Consider the following 16,094-nt stretch of genomic DNA (forward strand, 5'->3'; position numbering starts at 1 on the left):
TTCAAAACTCACCTCTGTTTTTTCTAGTAGAGGTAATGCATCGATTAACAATGTTATCCAAAACCTAAAAAATAATAATACAAAAGCTTTACAGATGAAGATTATAGAAATTGAATTCCTCATGAATCTTAAAATGTACCCTTACCAGTGAAAAGTCAGCTTTACACAGTATGTAACCTAATCAGAATGATAGAGAACAAAGGAAGTGAATATCTTACTGCTTAGGAGCCAGACGAGCTTGTAACAGAGCTAAAAGTAGGTCCCCAGCAGCTCTGTACTCCCCCTCAGAATAAAGCTTGTGGAACTCACGATATTTACCTTCAAACATACCACATTTGACGTAAATCAAAACTCAAGGGTAAAGAATGAAATTTAGGTACATCATGAAAATGTTAAGATGTTTTTTTTGATTTGTAATTCAAGCATACTCAAACATTCATTAGATGAAAAGTTATTTCTACAAAAAAAAATATGATACAATTTACCAGTAAATAAAATAACTCAAACCTAAAAATGTAAGTCTGTTGCTTAGCAACATGGATGGACCTAGGTGATCTATGAGGTCAAGGTTCGTGAACTCTCCATTTTCACTGTACTCTAGTAAAAATCTGACAGAAAAGTAAAGAATACAACTATACAAACTATATATATATATATTGCCGAAATACTTTTATCAGAGATTTGCTACTATTTGAACAAATAAAGAGGTAAATGTATACTGATGGGTCAAATATACATACTTTTCTGCAAGAACTGTGGCAAATCCAACATCCTGGAAAATTAGGAGAAAAGAATTTTTGAATGTAAATCTTTTATCTATTAACTTTGCTAGATGTTTTTCTTACTTGCTCTTTATTTCATAAACTCTTGGTGTTTTGAGCTTAAAAAAAGATGGTTTTAATTAATCATACAATATACGAGGGCTGTTCGGAAATTATTGAGACAATTACATTTACTCCATAAAGGACGGAGATAATTTCAGGAAAATTCATCAACATTTTATAAAGAACGAATAAAACACTTATGCAAAATTTCTAATTCCTATGATAATAAGAAAAGTTTCGGTGAAATAATAAACATGTATATGTCTATCGACCCGGAGCAGCATCAATACGTCGTTTTAACATCACATCAGCCAGGGATGGTTTCGCATGTAAAACGATCGGAAAGCATTTAATCCTTTTTCCTTCTTTGTTATTACATATAACAGTACAAAATTCAAACAGTCTCTTTTCTTAAACTATTCATTAAAAATTTATGCTGTTGCTACCCGAGTGTAATATTTTCATTTGTGGGAAAAGATGACTTAAAATCATGCAGTGCCGATTTATGCAACGCGGGTCAACGATATTAATACCGTAACGATATTAATACTGTGCGTAATAACTGATGGTCGTCCGGAGCTTTTGATTTTACTCTGGTTGAATTAATTGTAAGAAAAAAATGTATACCAATGAAATAACAAACCCTAACACATTAATTTTTTTCTCGTAGTTAGTATTTTAGCAGGTCATTGTGTCTGGAAAAGAGTTTTACATTGCGCTACACAAAATATTAGGTATGTTCGCTGCTCCGCGCTTGACGTCAAAATCCCATTTTTTCGTTCTTAGCAGATTTCTCTACCGCGCTTAATTTTTTTATGATCTCCGTATTTCTGATCAAAATTCTATCAAAGTTGCACAAAATGAATTTGAATTAAAGCTGAAAAATTATACACATAAAAAGAATTATTTTCGATCTTATTATGGGTCCACGAAGAGTAAGAACGTTGGTGTTACATATTTTCAATATCTGATTTCGAGACTGCTCCGGGTACCCCTACTGATGACGCATTTATATACCATTGTACAGAAAATATTTAATATTTGTAAAATATTTTTTGCTTTTATGAATTCTTAATGTATGTCATACGTATATGCAATTTTTCACGGAAAGACATTCATTAGAAAGCAAAATATACACAATGTCTCAATAATTTTCGAACAGCCCTCATAATGTGATCTCAAAACAAAATCAAAATTTAGTCAGAGTTAAAGGAAATATCACATTATGCGGATATTCCCCCGCCACTACTTAAAAGAAATTATTTACAAAACATTCAAAATACAAAATACTAAAATACTATAAAATATTTTTTCCTACTTTTACATGATGTCTTACCTTTGACCTCAAAAACCAAGTGAGAGCAGCTCCAAGTCGTTTGTTCTTAATACACTTCATCCCCATTACTTTACAGATACTTTTGGCTAAAAATTATTATAAAACATATAAATACAAATCTTTTCACAATACAAATATCTTTACAGAACTTTTGGCTAAAATTCCTAAAAAAAAATCACCATAGAAATCTGTTCATAGTACAAAACTGCTCACAACATTTTTATCCTCGTGCTTTAGCAAGAGGTCAAGATAATTTTATAAGACAACATATGGAGGCCATAAAATGGCAATTATCTGCTTTAAGTGAAGACTTATTTTTCTATACCTAACTTTCTCCAAAGAAGTACATCAACATTTACAAGAAATTTAAATCCAGAGTCAGACCCATTCTACAAGTTGACAGAATATGATAAATAGGTTGTCTCCCTTACATTGTTCTGTCATGTTGCGATCTTCACAAATCTTCAGAATTTTGTTTGCCTTCCGCTCAGAATCTACTGGGATGTGATCCATATATAATTCAAGGTATTTCCTACAATGAAATAAAATTAAGTAATCTACATGGGCACTTTAAAATGAAACTGACACTGTCAGTTAGCCAACAAATAACCGAATTCTTATGGTAAAAGATTGTTAAGAAATAAGAAATCAAACTGACCTTCCAAATTCTGCACAATGGTCAAGATAACTAACACCAACTATCCACAAACTGAAGAGAAAAACAGAATAACATTGCACAGTAATTACGAATTCAGATATTGCTATTTACAAAGGACATTTTTGTAAAGTCCTAAAATTTCAAATACTCTTTATATTTTATCAATTTAAAGAGAGAGAGAGCAGAGATTGAGGAGCTCATTTAAGCCCTCACAAAGATGTCAAAAGTATCATTTTAATTGAGGGAATTTCTGAGTACAGTATAATCTCACCTTTCGTGTGACATGAGGGAACTGGCATATTCTAACAGGAGGAACTCCCTCAGATCTGAACCAAATCTGTAGTCAACAGAATGCAACTGAATTGATTACATAATTACTGGTACACAGACAACATAAATTTATCTCCTTTCTTGATGTGACCCCCATTTACTGGTTTTTACATTTTATGTATGAAGATACTGTAAACATATTACATTTAGCAGTGTATTCTTTTTAGCGATTTTGGCGGAAAGCAGAGTTCGCTAATTCAAGTGCATCACTAAATGTTTTGTATATTAACTTTTATAACTAGAAAAGTCAGACAGCACTAAATCAAATCTATGCTAACTTGTTGAAAATTAAATTTCCTCCAAATATCGTACACGCCAAATTTAATACATTTACAGTATATGAGGATCTTATTTGACTGAACCCATCCTGCAGAGTAAAAAGTTAAAAATCTAAGTTCACATACAACTTTTTGTCACTACAAAGACTTTTTTGTCAGGTTAACTTCAGATAATCATGTCAAGTGAACTTACTGTAATCTGTGAGTGTCCAGCTGTCCACAATGTTGAAGTAGATCTGTTAGGTGTGCTACGAACCATCCATTACTGAACACTGACCTGACAATGAAATACAAAAAATTATAGCAACAAACTATGTACAGGTACTGAGTTATAAAGGGTACTGATGTATTTACTAAAGGTTATTATCCACACCATACAGTAACTACTTAAATCTCTTGCCTAACAAACTTTAAAACATACTAAGTAATATATACAATTTACTTGCCATTTACAAAATTCTGGAAGTATTTAAAGATTACATGTGATGATAAATTGGGATCTTATGCTGCAATAGGACAGAACTTAACAATGATGGTTGTTTCTGCATTTAAGGTTGCAGCAAAGCCCTCCTTCTCTTTCCGAAATTACAATTCGCCCTGCAGTATCTCCGACATTACCTGCTGTCCTTGATGACTTGGTACACGTCAGACTCGAGCGTGGACCGTAAAATGTTGTCTAGTTCTCCCATCCTTGTACTGCTTCTATACTCATCCTGACATCTCTATAGTATCAGAAACAAGATGTACACATATGCATATCAGTCTTTTACATTAGTTCAAATACCGTATAAGTAGAATTTTTAGAGAGGACTTAATTTTTTCATTATTAGCGAGGGCCATGAGATCGCTAAAATTGAAGACCGCTAAAAATTAATTGCATTTTATCTCTAATAGCTGCTTTAGTAAGCATTTTAATATTGCTAAAATTCCCTTTCACGAAAAATAAATTACAATTTTTAAGGAGAAACCGCTAAATTTACATCTTGCTAAAATTTCCACTTATACAGTATAAAGCATGCTTAAATCAAATATGCTTTATACATAAATTATCAAAATCCAAGCGCTCAACACACCCTCTTGAAAGCTCCCCGCCCACCATCAACTTTTAAAGATATTTTCTACATACTAGCACAAACCATTTTAAAACCCAATTTCATCTGCCTTCAACTTAATTTAAAATTTGTAAATTGTTAATTTACCTGGATATAATAATGAAGATCACAGGCTTTAATTGTGGGGTCCTGGTAGAGGGCTTTAGCTATCAGCATGTGATACCAGGGGTCACAGAAGTCCTTCACTTCACTGAACACCGCGTCCTCACCACACAGAATCTACACAAACATAAACAACAGAGTCAAACAACCGGTAGTTATACCGTTCTTACTAAGGAGGCTGGGGGGGGGGGGTCAAAAAATTAACCATCAGTATAACTTAATGTTTTAGAAATGATATCTTAAGCTGTCAGCTATCATTTGGCAAAGAAAAATTTCATTGTTACATTTTAGCTTTAAAATTTGATCATTTTTGTATATCTTTATATAGAGCTCTACTTCTAAAGGAGATCAAAATAGTCTGAAAATGGTCCCAACCAATCAGCTTATTTAACATAAGTATACTTTTTGGTCTTCTCATAAATGATTCTAGAATAACACATCCTCATTTGCAAACTATAATTTACTGGCAGCAAAAATTAAAATAAGACTACTCCATTCAGAGAGTAAAAAGATTCTTATTTATTATAAACACTTCATAATTTCTGAAATTAAAATTCATTTCACAATTTAATGAAAATGCCCCTGACAAGACATCAACAATTGCAAGCTATGCTCTAAATACATGTATAAAATGACTTTATTTCATTTCATATATGTATTAAATTTTAATCCTAGGTACTGTCTTTCGAAGAATTTATAATCTGCATAATTGTTACCCTGACAACTGTTTCTAGATTTGCGTTTGTGGAGAACTTTTGTTCCTCATAGTTCCTTTGACATTCGTCTCTCCAGTGTCGCCACTTCATGTCAAACTCCGCCACTGAACTACCCCTGTATAATTGCTGTAACGGAACAAAATATTATCATACTGCTATAATGTCACTGAACTACCCCCGTTTAAATGCTGTAACAGAACAAATATTATCATACAGTTATAACGTCACTGAACATCCTTAGTTTAAGTGCTTAAACAGGAATAAATATACAGGTAATCCGACTCAGTGTCAAACTCTGCCACTGATCTTCTATCAAAACTGCATCAGCTAAAACAGGATCTGATGATTCTTGCCTTCATACTATGTCAGTTAAGAGCTGTACATGAAAAAGCTAACGGATGGATAGAGAGACAGTTGAATTGACCTGCATGACACAATAAAATACTTAAGGTATTTCCATCCTCCTGTGATGTCAAAGGTTTTTGCCAAAACTGTTACTAATTTAAATTCATACCCATGTAGCACAATATCTTTTGGAAGAATGCTTTTAAATAGGTGTAATGATAAACATTGTTAAGTAAAAGAATTCTAACCAGAAGTCTCTGCCAAGACTGAAGCTCTACTGGTTTGTACTTATAGTAAAGGAAGAGAAAAGTGCTTAAGCAGTTGGGAATTGAAACTTTACAACAGCAATAAACAGAATAATGATCCTTGATAAAGTCTCTTTATGTTCTTAGTGTAGTCTACTTGTGTGCCAAGTTGTATTGAAATCAGACCAAAACTGTAGGAGGAGTAGCATTTTGAAACAATTTTATAGACATTTTTATTTTTAGTAACCATGGCAACATCATTCATGGAAATCAAAAACCCAATTATGGATCTTAGTGTAGTCTACTTGTGTGCCAAGTCATATTGAAATCAGACCAAAACTGTAGGAGGAGTAGCATTTTGAAACAATTTTACTGAAATTTCTATTTTTAGTAACCACGACGACACCGTTCATGGAAATCAAAAACTGATATTCAATTCAATTCAATTCACTTTATTGACAATTACCATGTCGGCATACAGTCATGAACATGAATAACATAGCATAAATTAACATAATTAATACAAGTATATACAAAGTGAGAAATATGAGGTGAACAAAATTGTGTATTTCTCAATATTAATATTCATTTTTGACTTTCTTTTCTGGTGTCAAAGCACTTTTTCAAGAAACAACATATCCTTCTAGCAGTTGAAATATTTGTAGGATTGACAATTTTTCTAATGGGGTTATCACTAGTATATGTGTTTACATTAAATATATCATTATAATTGCATCTATATTGATCATACTTTGGACAATAAAGAACAAAATGTTTTTCGTCTTCAACAAACAATTTACATGAGTAACATAAACGTTTTTCTCTAGGAATAGGGGGTTTACAGTATCTACCCGTTTCAATATATAGTGGATGGGTACTGATCCTTAATTTTGTTAATAAAGATCTACAACTTTTCTTCAGGGGTAGTTTTAAATAACTTTGCAGTTTGTATTCATCTTGATTCACAATTTTGCTATAAAATGCTAACTTTCCAGAGTCTGATTTGCTAACTTTTTTCAGTTGTTCATATATCTTGTTTTGGTAATGCTCTTGTAAATTTGTTTTTCAAAGTTATGTGAGATATTTCCAAAGAACTAATATTTAATTTTTGTAGTAATGAAGACAGTTTCTTTTGCCAAGATATTTTAGATACAAGATTTTTGTCTTCTTTAAATGCAGATACCACTAAATAATTGTTATAATCATGGTTGCATTCCATTTCCTTCAGTCTCATATAATATTTTAACATATATTCATAACATAAATAGTACAAAATATATATACAATACAAGATATACAGAATTATGTATCTTAGTGTAGTCTACTTCCAGGCTACTTGTGTGCCAAGTTATATTGAAATCAGACCAAAACTGTAGGAGGAGTAGCATTTTGAAAGAATTTCACAGAAATTTCTATTTTTAGTAACCACGGCAACACCGTTTACCGAAATCAGAAACCGATATACAGAATTATGTATCTTAGTGTAGTCTACTTGTGTGTCAAGTTATATTGAAATCAGAATAAATCAGAGGAGTAGCATTTTGAAAAATTGCTTACAGACAGATGGACAGCTAGACAGACGGACAGATGGACGGACACCGGACGCATTACTATCGCGTAAGCTCTTCTGGTCTCTGACCAGTAGAGCTAAAAATCAATATTTTCTTTCTTTGATCAATTATTCAATCTTTAAAAAATGTTGACAAGGGAAAAATCTCCATCTCAGGTCTCTTCATTCAAGCATTTTCTGTATAAAATTGTACTTCTAATGTAAAGTAGTGCCCCTGATATTTACAGTACAAAAGAATCTTACAAGTAGCAAGTAGCAAGTGTTTTGGAACTTTTAGCATCAGAATTATGCATTTGAGCAAGTTTTTACATAATTTCTATAAATACTGTTTGCAAAAAATGTTCAATTTTTTTATGTTCACACATACATCTGCTAATTCACGTCTCCCATATATTAAATAATATGGCAACCTATACATTTTTTGCAATAATTGGTAAGTTTAAACTATATCAAATGAAAATAAATGCAGTTTTTGTACTTTGAACCTTTAAAATTGTGAGCGTGGAAAGACCTCAAAAGATTGACATATAAAAACACTACACTTCTACTGCACCAAATACAGTGTATACAAAACTATACATATATTTTTCAAAAGAAATATTTTTCATAATCCAACTGGTATACAGAGACATCCTATCCCTACATTATTGAAATTGTAGGTTTGGGCCACAGTTTCATTTCCCTTTTAAAATTTGCTATGTATTTTTTTAAAAATAAATTTACAATTTCAAGTCCATAAACACTTACTGTCAGAAGTGGCATTCTCTTGAGTAGGCTGATCAGGGTCTGGAAGTCTTCAGTCTGACTCGCTGAATGTAGGGAAAGGAGACGCCAGGCTTTGTCCACCTGACCTTGTAGCACCAATCGAAAAATCTGAAATAACAAGTGCGTACTATTGGAAGATCGTTATTTCACAGTGTTAAATAACACTGAAAAGCATGGATACATTGTCTTATACTGTTTCAATTGAAACACTACACTTTATGTCCATTAAGTGAGGATTTACTGTATTTTAAGCCTATGGGATTAATTCCATGGGCTATAATTTTTACACTTTTCTCAACACCATGAATGGTATAGCAAATATTTACATCCCATGTAATTTTCCTTTTATACACGACATGTGTATTACATCCAGAATTACTTCTCCCTGTACAGTACTTTAAATCTACATGTTGCATAAAGGCAGTAGTGTCCTTTCTCTTTTGACTTTCTTACTGTTGTTCAAATATTTTTATTTGGAAACAATCAGAAATTTACCGTATCCCAGTAAACCGGACTGTTTCCCGGCTGTTCCTCTCTCACTAGATCACCGAACATGGTCTCCATGGTAAAATGACTCTTCCACCACTCCAATAACTGGGGAACAACAAGACCACCTTCAAGAAATTCAAATTCATTTTTACTTATAACAGATGAGACTCTGTGGCATTAAAAAACCTTGTGCCTCTTCATGAGAATTTTTCAGTCATATTGAGACAACACTACTTGCCTTGGGGAGGGGGGGGGGGGGAAATTTAGTCCTGTACTCAGCACTTACAGCCTTCGAGCATCTAGAGATTTTTTTTGTGCCAGTACCAAGTGCAACTCCTAACTTTGATTTATAAGGTCTCATGTGAGGGACTGGTCTCCACATCCCACAGTTGGATTTAAACCACAAATTAAGGATCAATTCCTTACTCAGACATCAACTTAAGATCCAACTCTCTTACCATAGTGCATATGAAGGCAACCAAAGCTCTCTATGAAGAGGACTCTTTCAAGAGGATATAAAAGAAACAAGCTAACCCGCAGAGCTCTATGTGAAGAAGATTTCAAACAAACGACCTAACTCACAGAGCTCTTTATGAAGAAGATTTCAAACAAACGACCTAACTCACAGAGCTCTTTATGAAGAAGATTGTAAACAAACCCAGCTTACCAACGGGACTCTCGATGAAGAGGATTTCACACAGACTCCAGATGAGCTCCGACATGTCCAGCAGCTTGATGTGTTCCATGTACTGTTGTCTCTGGTCCTCGTCTCGGCTGCTCTCTGTACAAGGATCAATGGCATTTTTCAAGCACTGATTTGTCAATAAATACATTAGAGTGCAAGAAATCAGGAGAATAATATGGTAACTGAGAAGACAATTTAAATGGTGTCCATGTACAGCTCAATAAATAATTCAGTGGTATTTCATTTTGACACCTTGGACTGCGATTGTTTGTTGAATACCATGAAATTATAATTGTATAAAAATATATATCACAAAATCAATGACACCTGCAAATTTTGATTGTGTCAAATAGAACTTTATCTATGAATGTGCTATATTTGAATAAGGTTCAATATGTAAACATGTGGTACAATTTTATTCTAAATGGATGACAAAGAAACATTACCTATCATTTCATCTAAGTCCTTTATGTAGGCTTTCTGTGTTGCTCTATAGTGTCTGCTGGACTTAAGAATTCTGTAAATAGTTTATTAAAAGTACATTATATAATCTATTCAAATGCAAACAGCGTTCAACACTGCTAACTGTCATACATGTTAACTCTCCCGATTTTACACCCGCTTTTCACTCCATCTCCCGCCTACCGATTTAATTCAGAAATCTACCGCTTTTCTACAAAAGCTGCGTCTAAAGTATTATATTGGTCCGCTTGGGTATCCTTTTTTTTTAAAGCCACTTTCATAAAATCTCGCTAGATATCGCGTGATTTTCTCGGAATCATACAAACGCTTTTTTTGTACATAGTTTTCAAGCACGGATTTGACAACGACAACAACATAAGACTACCAGTGATTACATTGGTTACGATAAATTAATCAACATCCCTGCCATGAAAAAGGAGATACAGCTTTTAAGAATTAGATGAAAACATTTGACATCGTCTTTAAAAGCACAGAAGCTCACAACTTTATCAATAAAGTCAATAGAAATCACTCGATTGGCCAAGTCATGTGGCACATCTCTACTTTCGTTTTTGATCATCGCGGGAAATCTGATTTATATAACGAAAGATACGAAGTCAACTTGTTTTAGATCTAATCTCTTAAACCATGCCATCATTTGTTTTGTTTAAAAACTGAATGAACATTCAGAATTATTGCTTCTAGGCTATACTGGCAAAGATCATTCTTCAAAAGGCTAAGTTAACATGGTTAAACAGCCAATCCAAGCAAAATGATGAGCATGAAAAATATTTGAATTTGTACAGTTTATGTCAAACTTAAGGTGTTTCTGTCTTCTTCTTTGCTGTTGATATTCAAGATTAATTAGTGTAGGTACCTGATTTCATTTAAGGCTTATAATATACATTTATATTACATGAAAGATATCGATAATCCAAGCGTTAAACAACACGCGCGCAATGCTACCGCTTTTGAGGTCTGAATCTCCCTCTTTCTCATCACAATAGGTTAACATGTATGTAACTGTAGATTCCTTGTTCCTCAAATGTTTACACCCCTTTGTACTTACTGTGTATGAAGTGCTGCTCCATTTAATCGAGAAGCTTGACGTTGCAGTGTAACAAATATATCTGAAATCATTATATTTCATTATGTAACTCTTTTTTAAAATTGTTTTTTTTAATAATCACATACATATTTACAGCTGTATTTTCTCTTTACAGTTCTCTTACTATGAGAATCGTTGACCATTTTCCTTAGGACTGGGTGGTGTAGATCAATGTCCCATTCAACTTCCCGAATCTTTTCCCATTTACCAGAGGCTTGTCTTCTCTCTTTCAATCATCAACAAAAAGAAGAACGAAACTTATATATAGAGCTGTAATGCATCACAAAAAAAAGCTTAACAATTGACATGACTGATGAGCATTACCAAAAAAATTAAATAGTTTTGTCAGGGACCTATATACTAGTCTATATTACTATACTATCAGTCTTCACAAAAACTCACTGGTCTGAAGACTGAGGCCAGTGAATTTTGAGGTCGGGTCGGGTCAGTGAAAATCAAAATTCAAGAAGTCCGATGGGCTTGTTGATCATAAAAATCATACAGTCAAAATTTATTTCAACTGACTTACTTGTGTAAATATCATTAATATATAAAATAAAAAGAAGAAGCTCGTGTTGTTGAATCCTATTATTTAAACCCTATTATAACATGGATGTATTACGTAACAACCAGAAGTAGCTAGTAATTATTAACTAGTACGTAAAATGTGCAAAGTTCAAACAAACAACTTACCGAAACGCAACAAAGGGCGAAAAATGGCGGCATCTCAAAAGTTGAAGTACGTAAACATGTATAAATTTACAGTTATGAAAATGTATTTATTTTCTTTTTTTTATGAAAGGGACCAGTAAAAATTTTTGTGGGCTAGTATAATTTGAAAGTTCACTGGTCCGACTGGCCAGTTAGTTTGAAAAGTTTTTGTGAAGACTGTACCATATTATATTTAAGGTCCCTGGTTTTGTACACGTTTTTGCTCTCTAGACTTTCTTTATTAAAAAGGAACATTGATCTCTATATTTCATATTATTGTGAGAATCCGCTACTTCAGTTCTTTTCTATCGAAAGTGCTTTGGTTCACTGCACTTTTAAACAGCATCTGTGAATTGGCAGTTATACCTGTGGAAAGAAGGGGATTTTCTCCTGGAAACGCAAACAGCCGATTCCCCGTACCCCAAACTGACCGCAGTCCATACTGGCATGAGGAATCCGAAATAATCAACTAAAAAAGAAATAAAGCCCTGCAATTCTTAACCTGGAATTTCTGAATTATTTGGGACGTGGTTTAGCATCACTGTTTTCTGAACATCAAAACAATTAAACATATTTTTAAAGCACACATTGATTTCATACAATTCATGCGATATTAAATAAAAATAATAAGATTTAAAAATAAACAGAGTGACTCAAGAAATTCTACATTCACTAATTCAGTTAGTGGTACTTGGACGACTCACGCATGGTGTTTCACTTTCGCGCTCCGCCATTTTTGTTGTTGTTAAAGGTTGCGTCGATTAACCCAAATAGACCCCAATGAATCCATAACTGCCCAAACTGGATTTTGAGACTGCAAAATAATTATTTTATATGTGTTAGGATTTCATTAATAAATTATTACAGTTTTAAGGGGGTTAAACTGATTCTACATGTTAGAGTAATTCATTTTTATCGAAGAGTATGCTCAATCTCCCATGCAGAGTTGTCGTTCGTTCCTCTCTCATACACGTGATGTATGAGCCGATGGTAGAGAGTGGAGTATGCTGGCAAAAGTACGGCGGCGTGTAAGTGCCACTTCAAATTAACAAAATATGGAAATTCGTTTGTAAATTTTTTTAATTATATATAAAAATCTGTTTGAACGATAAAGAAATTGGCTTTTTAAATTCATTTCTACGATTCAGAAATTTGTTTACAGTACATGAATTAATATTTATTGCTATGGTCTGATGGTCTTAAGGGTTCTACCCCCCCACCCCCCTCCTTCCACCTTAACCCCATCACACTTTTAAAAACGATGTAGGAATACATTTCTAGAAAAGAAAAAAAAAACAGGATAATGAACTTCGTTTTGCTTCATTGAAGTGTTTGATTGATTGCATGATTGCAGATTGATTAATGTCGCTCTCGAGAATTTTTCATTTATATGGAGACGCCACCACTTGCCGGTTGAGAGCTGCAAATTTTGTCCCAATGAGCAGGGAGGGATCCTTTTCGTGTCAGCACCTACTGCAACACGGGACCTCAGTCATTAAATTATTTTCAGACTGTGCACCAATCCCCCCCCCTACCAACGCCACCAAGAACCCCTGTTCCAGGGGCACGAAAATTAACCATTTAGGAAGAAGTAGCTCTTTTCATCATACATTTGTAATAAGGTTATTGACAAAATACCCAGTAGCAAAGGAAATACAGTGTATATGAACATTAGAGCACCGCCCTAACAAAAGATGCCCTGACCATGGGGCCCTGAAATTCACAATCTCAAAGAGGCATCCTTCCTCCTCATGACTATGTAGTACATAGTTTGTTGGTTTAATACCCAGGTGCAGAAAGAAAATTTTTGAAGAATATGCATTTTCACTATATAGTCAATAGAGCCCGATGCTAACACCAGAACATTCAACCCAGGAGCCATGAAATTTGTTTAAATCATGTCCCCCGCGGGTAGGAACGGGGCCACAATGGCCGACCAAAGTTTTACATAGACATATATAGGAAAATCTTTTTAAAATCTACTTCTCAAGAATAGCAAAGCCATGATTGGTCATGGGACTACTTTTGGATTTAAACTTTTCGTTAATAAACCAATTACTACTTTTTCCTAGTCACAGTGCTGAGGTGAGCGATGTGGCCCTTGGGCCTCTCGTGATCAACGTTTATAATTGGTCGTACTATAAGCATGGGCAATATATCTTACTTGGCTAACGACAGAAGGATATGTTGAAATATAAGTCCCCGAAAAGCAAAAACTATACATATAATCGCAGAAAAGCAGTATTATTTGTTACGGAAAAGCAGATTTTTTAATGGAAAATCAATGCCGTTTTGATTTTTGAGATAAATAGAACTGTGACGGTAATGTGTTAAAATGAAATATCAAAGAAAACAGAATATTATAATTGAGATTAATATCACTATTATATTTGTCGCAAAAAATGCATTTTGCAGTGAGTACGTGGAAGGGGACAGAGGGATCTGGACCCTCCGTATTTTTTCCAAATATAACTTTTTACCATTGAAAATGCTCTTTGAAAGCTAGGCTGGTCCTCCTCCTTTTCTTTCTTGCAATACTAGTAGTGAAAATTTGGTACTGAAAGGTAAAGTCGACTTTTTCTCTCTGACTGCCCCCTTTCAAAAACGATGATACGTCCTTGCACTTATTACTCAAGCTCAATGAAATACATGTCTCAAATTAGCAATCTTTGAAATGCATCTATCTCTCTTTCGATCTTCCTTGCTCATTTTAAACCCCCGCATGAAAAGTTGGAGGGTATACTGTAGTCGGTATGTCCGTCCGTCCGTCTGTTACGCTTTGGGGTACCCATCTCTTATCCTCAACTCCTCTTATACCACTAAGCGAACTTTGATGAAACTTTCACAGAATCTTTATTACATATTATGCACCTCCTATTTTTCTTTATGATCCGATACATATTTTGGGTTTCCCGGCCACAGCAAATCATGGACTTTGCCATAATAACCATATGTGAGGCGGGAGTATCATTTAGTGAGTTCATTGTTCACAGTGCCTCGTTTTTTTTCTCTTATTTTCTTTTATTCATTCCTTTATTTTCTATTACTTGTTAATTTTATTTTATATTACATTTATTACTTATTACTGTCCTACGATGCGATGAATTAATTAATCACCCTTGAAGTATTCTAATTTAATTAATTAATCGAACATGGATTTTTGTTGCACTCCATCATCTTTAAAGGTAGCTAAATCATCGTATTGACAACAAAAAAAAAAAAACAACAACAACAACAGCAATATTATCATATTAAAACAAATTATATCTTTCTTGATATTTCACATTTGATAACGCCTTAGCCAAAAGCAATTAAAAAATAAAGAGTGAAAATAAATCTAAAATATATTAATCTGAAATATCGTAATCTATCACATAGATGAAATATTGCTGACATCATTCGGGATTTTTCTTTCGTTCTTTTTTTATGAAGTAACTAGTCAATCAGTTCACTATTGCGCAAGAGATAGTGCAGACATATTGAAGTGGGGGGTAATTGAAAGGGGACGGACTAAACCAACAAAAATGTAAACCCCAATTTTCAATGCCTATATTATGTATATATCCGCAAAAAAGTGTGTTGGGGGGGGGGGGCTAAGCCAGAATAGCCCCCTCCCCTCTCCGGTTCCGACGCCTATGATTAAGATAGTTTCAGGCACGTAGCATCGTTTTTGAAAGTGGGGGATCGGTCTGAACGATTTTTTTACTCACATGGAAAACTTGACAATCACAAAAACTCGAAAATCCTATTTCGGGGTGGGTGGGGGTGGGGGGGGGGGTAGAGGCCAACTTTTTTTTCTGATGCCAACTTCATTTAGTACCTTTTTTGCATATAATATTGCATTTCCCTTATATTACTTTACCGTAGTATTAACGGGGGGTGTACTTCAATTAACATTTTCAGCAAAAGTTATGTTGGGAAAAAAGTGGGGAAAGGGGTGCCCTTCCCGTATTGCTACGTGCCTGAGTTTCTTATAATGTCAATGTAAATTGAATAAATAAAACTAATACTTCAGAAAATGTCGTATCATATGTGCTAAAATAAAATGTGATTCAAACTATATAAAGATATTATAAGTAAGGTTGATTCTCTTTTGAATGCGAGAGAGTATAACTCACAGTTAGGTCAAATCACTTTGATATCTATAAATAGAATAATCGATTGACGAACCTTGGTTTTCATTGGACACACTTTGGTCGTTTGATCTTCAGTCACGTGTTCATTTTGGTGGGAATATTTTTGTTGTCCTTTCGTTTGAAAAGTCGACCTGCGGAATTTGCGTGTGGGATCCATTGTCTTGTTCTAAAGTTGACATGGATTTGTAAATTCTTACACCGGGTGAGTTGTCTTGAATGCAT

At 33.9% G+C, this 16,094-nt stretch overlaps 1 protein-coding gene across 1 annotated transcript; it reads right to left on the reverse strand.

Moving 5' to 3' along the window:
* Positions 1–12: 12 nt before the first annotated feature.
* On the reverse strand, positions 13–12,545 carry LOC134251232 (nuclear pore complex protein Nup85-like; the record flags this gene model as incomplete). Its single annotated transcript, XM_062733618.1, has 20 exons — positions 12,441–12,545; positions 12,103–12,205; positions 11,150–11,251; positions 10,987–11,047; positions 9,902–9,972; positions 9,438–9,551; positions 8,777–8,895; positions 8,264–8,389; positions 5,357–5,482; positions 4,626–4,757; positions 4,045–4,148; positions 3,620–3,703; positions 3,090–3,155; positions 2,819–2,869; positions 2,592–2,692; positions 2,161–2,246; positions 741–772; positions 508–608; positions 219–318; positions 13–64 (listed from the first exon to the last, which is right to left on the reverse strand). Coding segments are annotated over exons 1-20 (1,761 nt in total), but the record flags the coding sequence as incomplete, so codon positions are not given.
* Positions 12,546–16,094: the final 3,549 nt, after the last annotated feature.

The sequence above is a fragment of the Saccostrea cucullata genome, unplaced genomic scaffold, assembly GCF_032062105.1.
Source record: "Saccostrea cucullata isolate Sc308-1 unplaced genomic scaffold, CSIRO_AGI_Scuc_v1 ctg1690, whole genome shotgun sequence".
In the NCBI taxonomy this organism is placed as follows: Eukaryota; Metazoa; Mollusca; class Bivalvia; order Ostreida; family Ostreidae; genus Saccostrea; species Saccostrea cuccullata.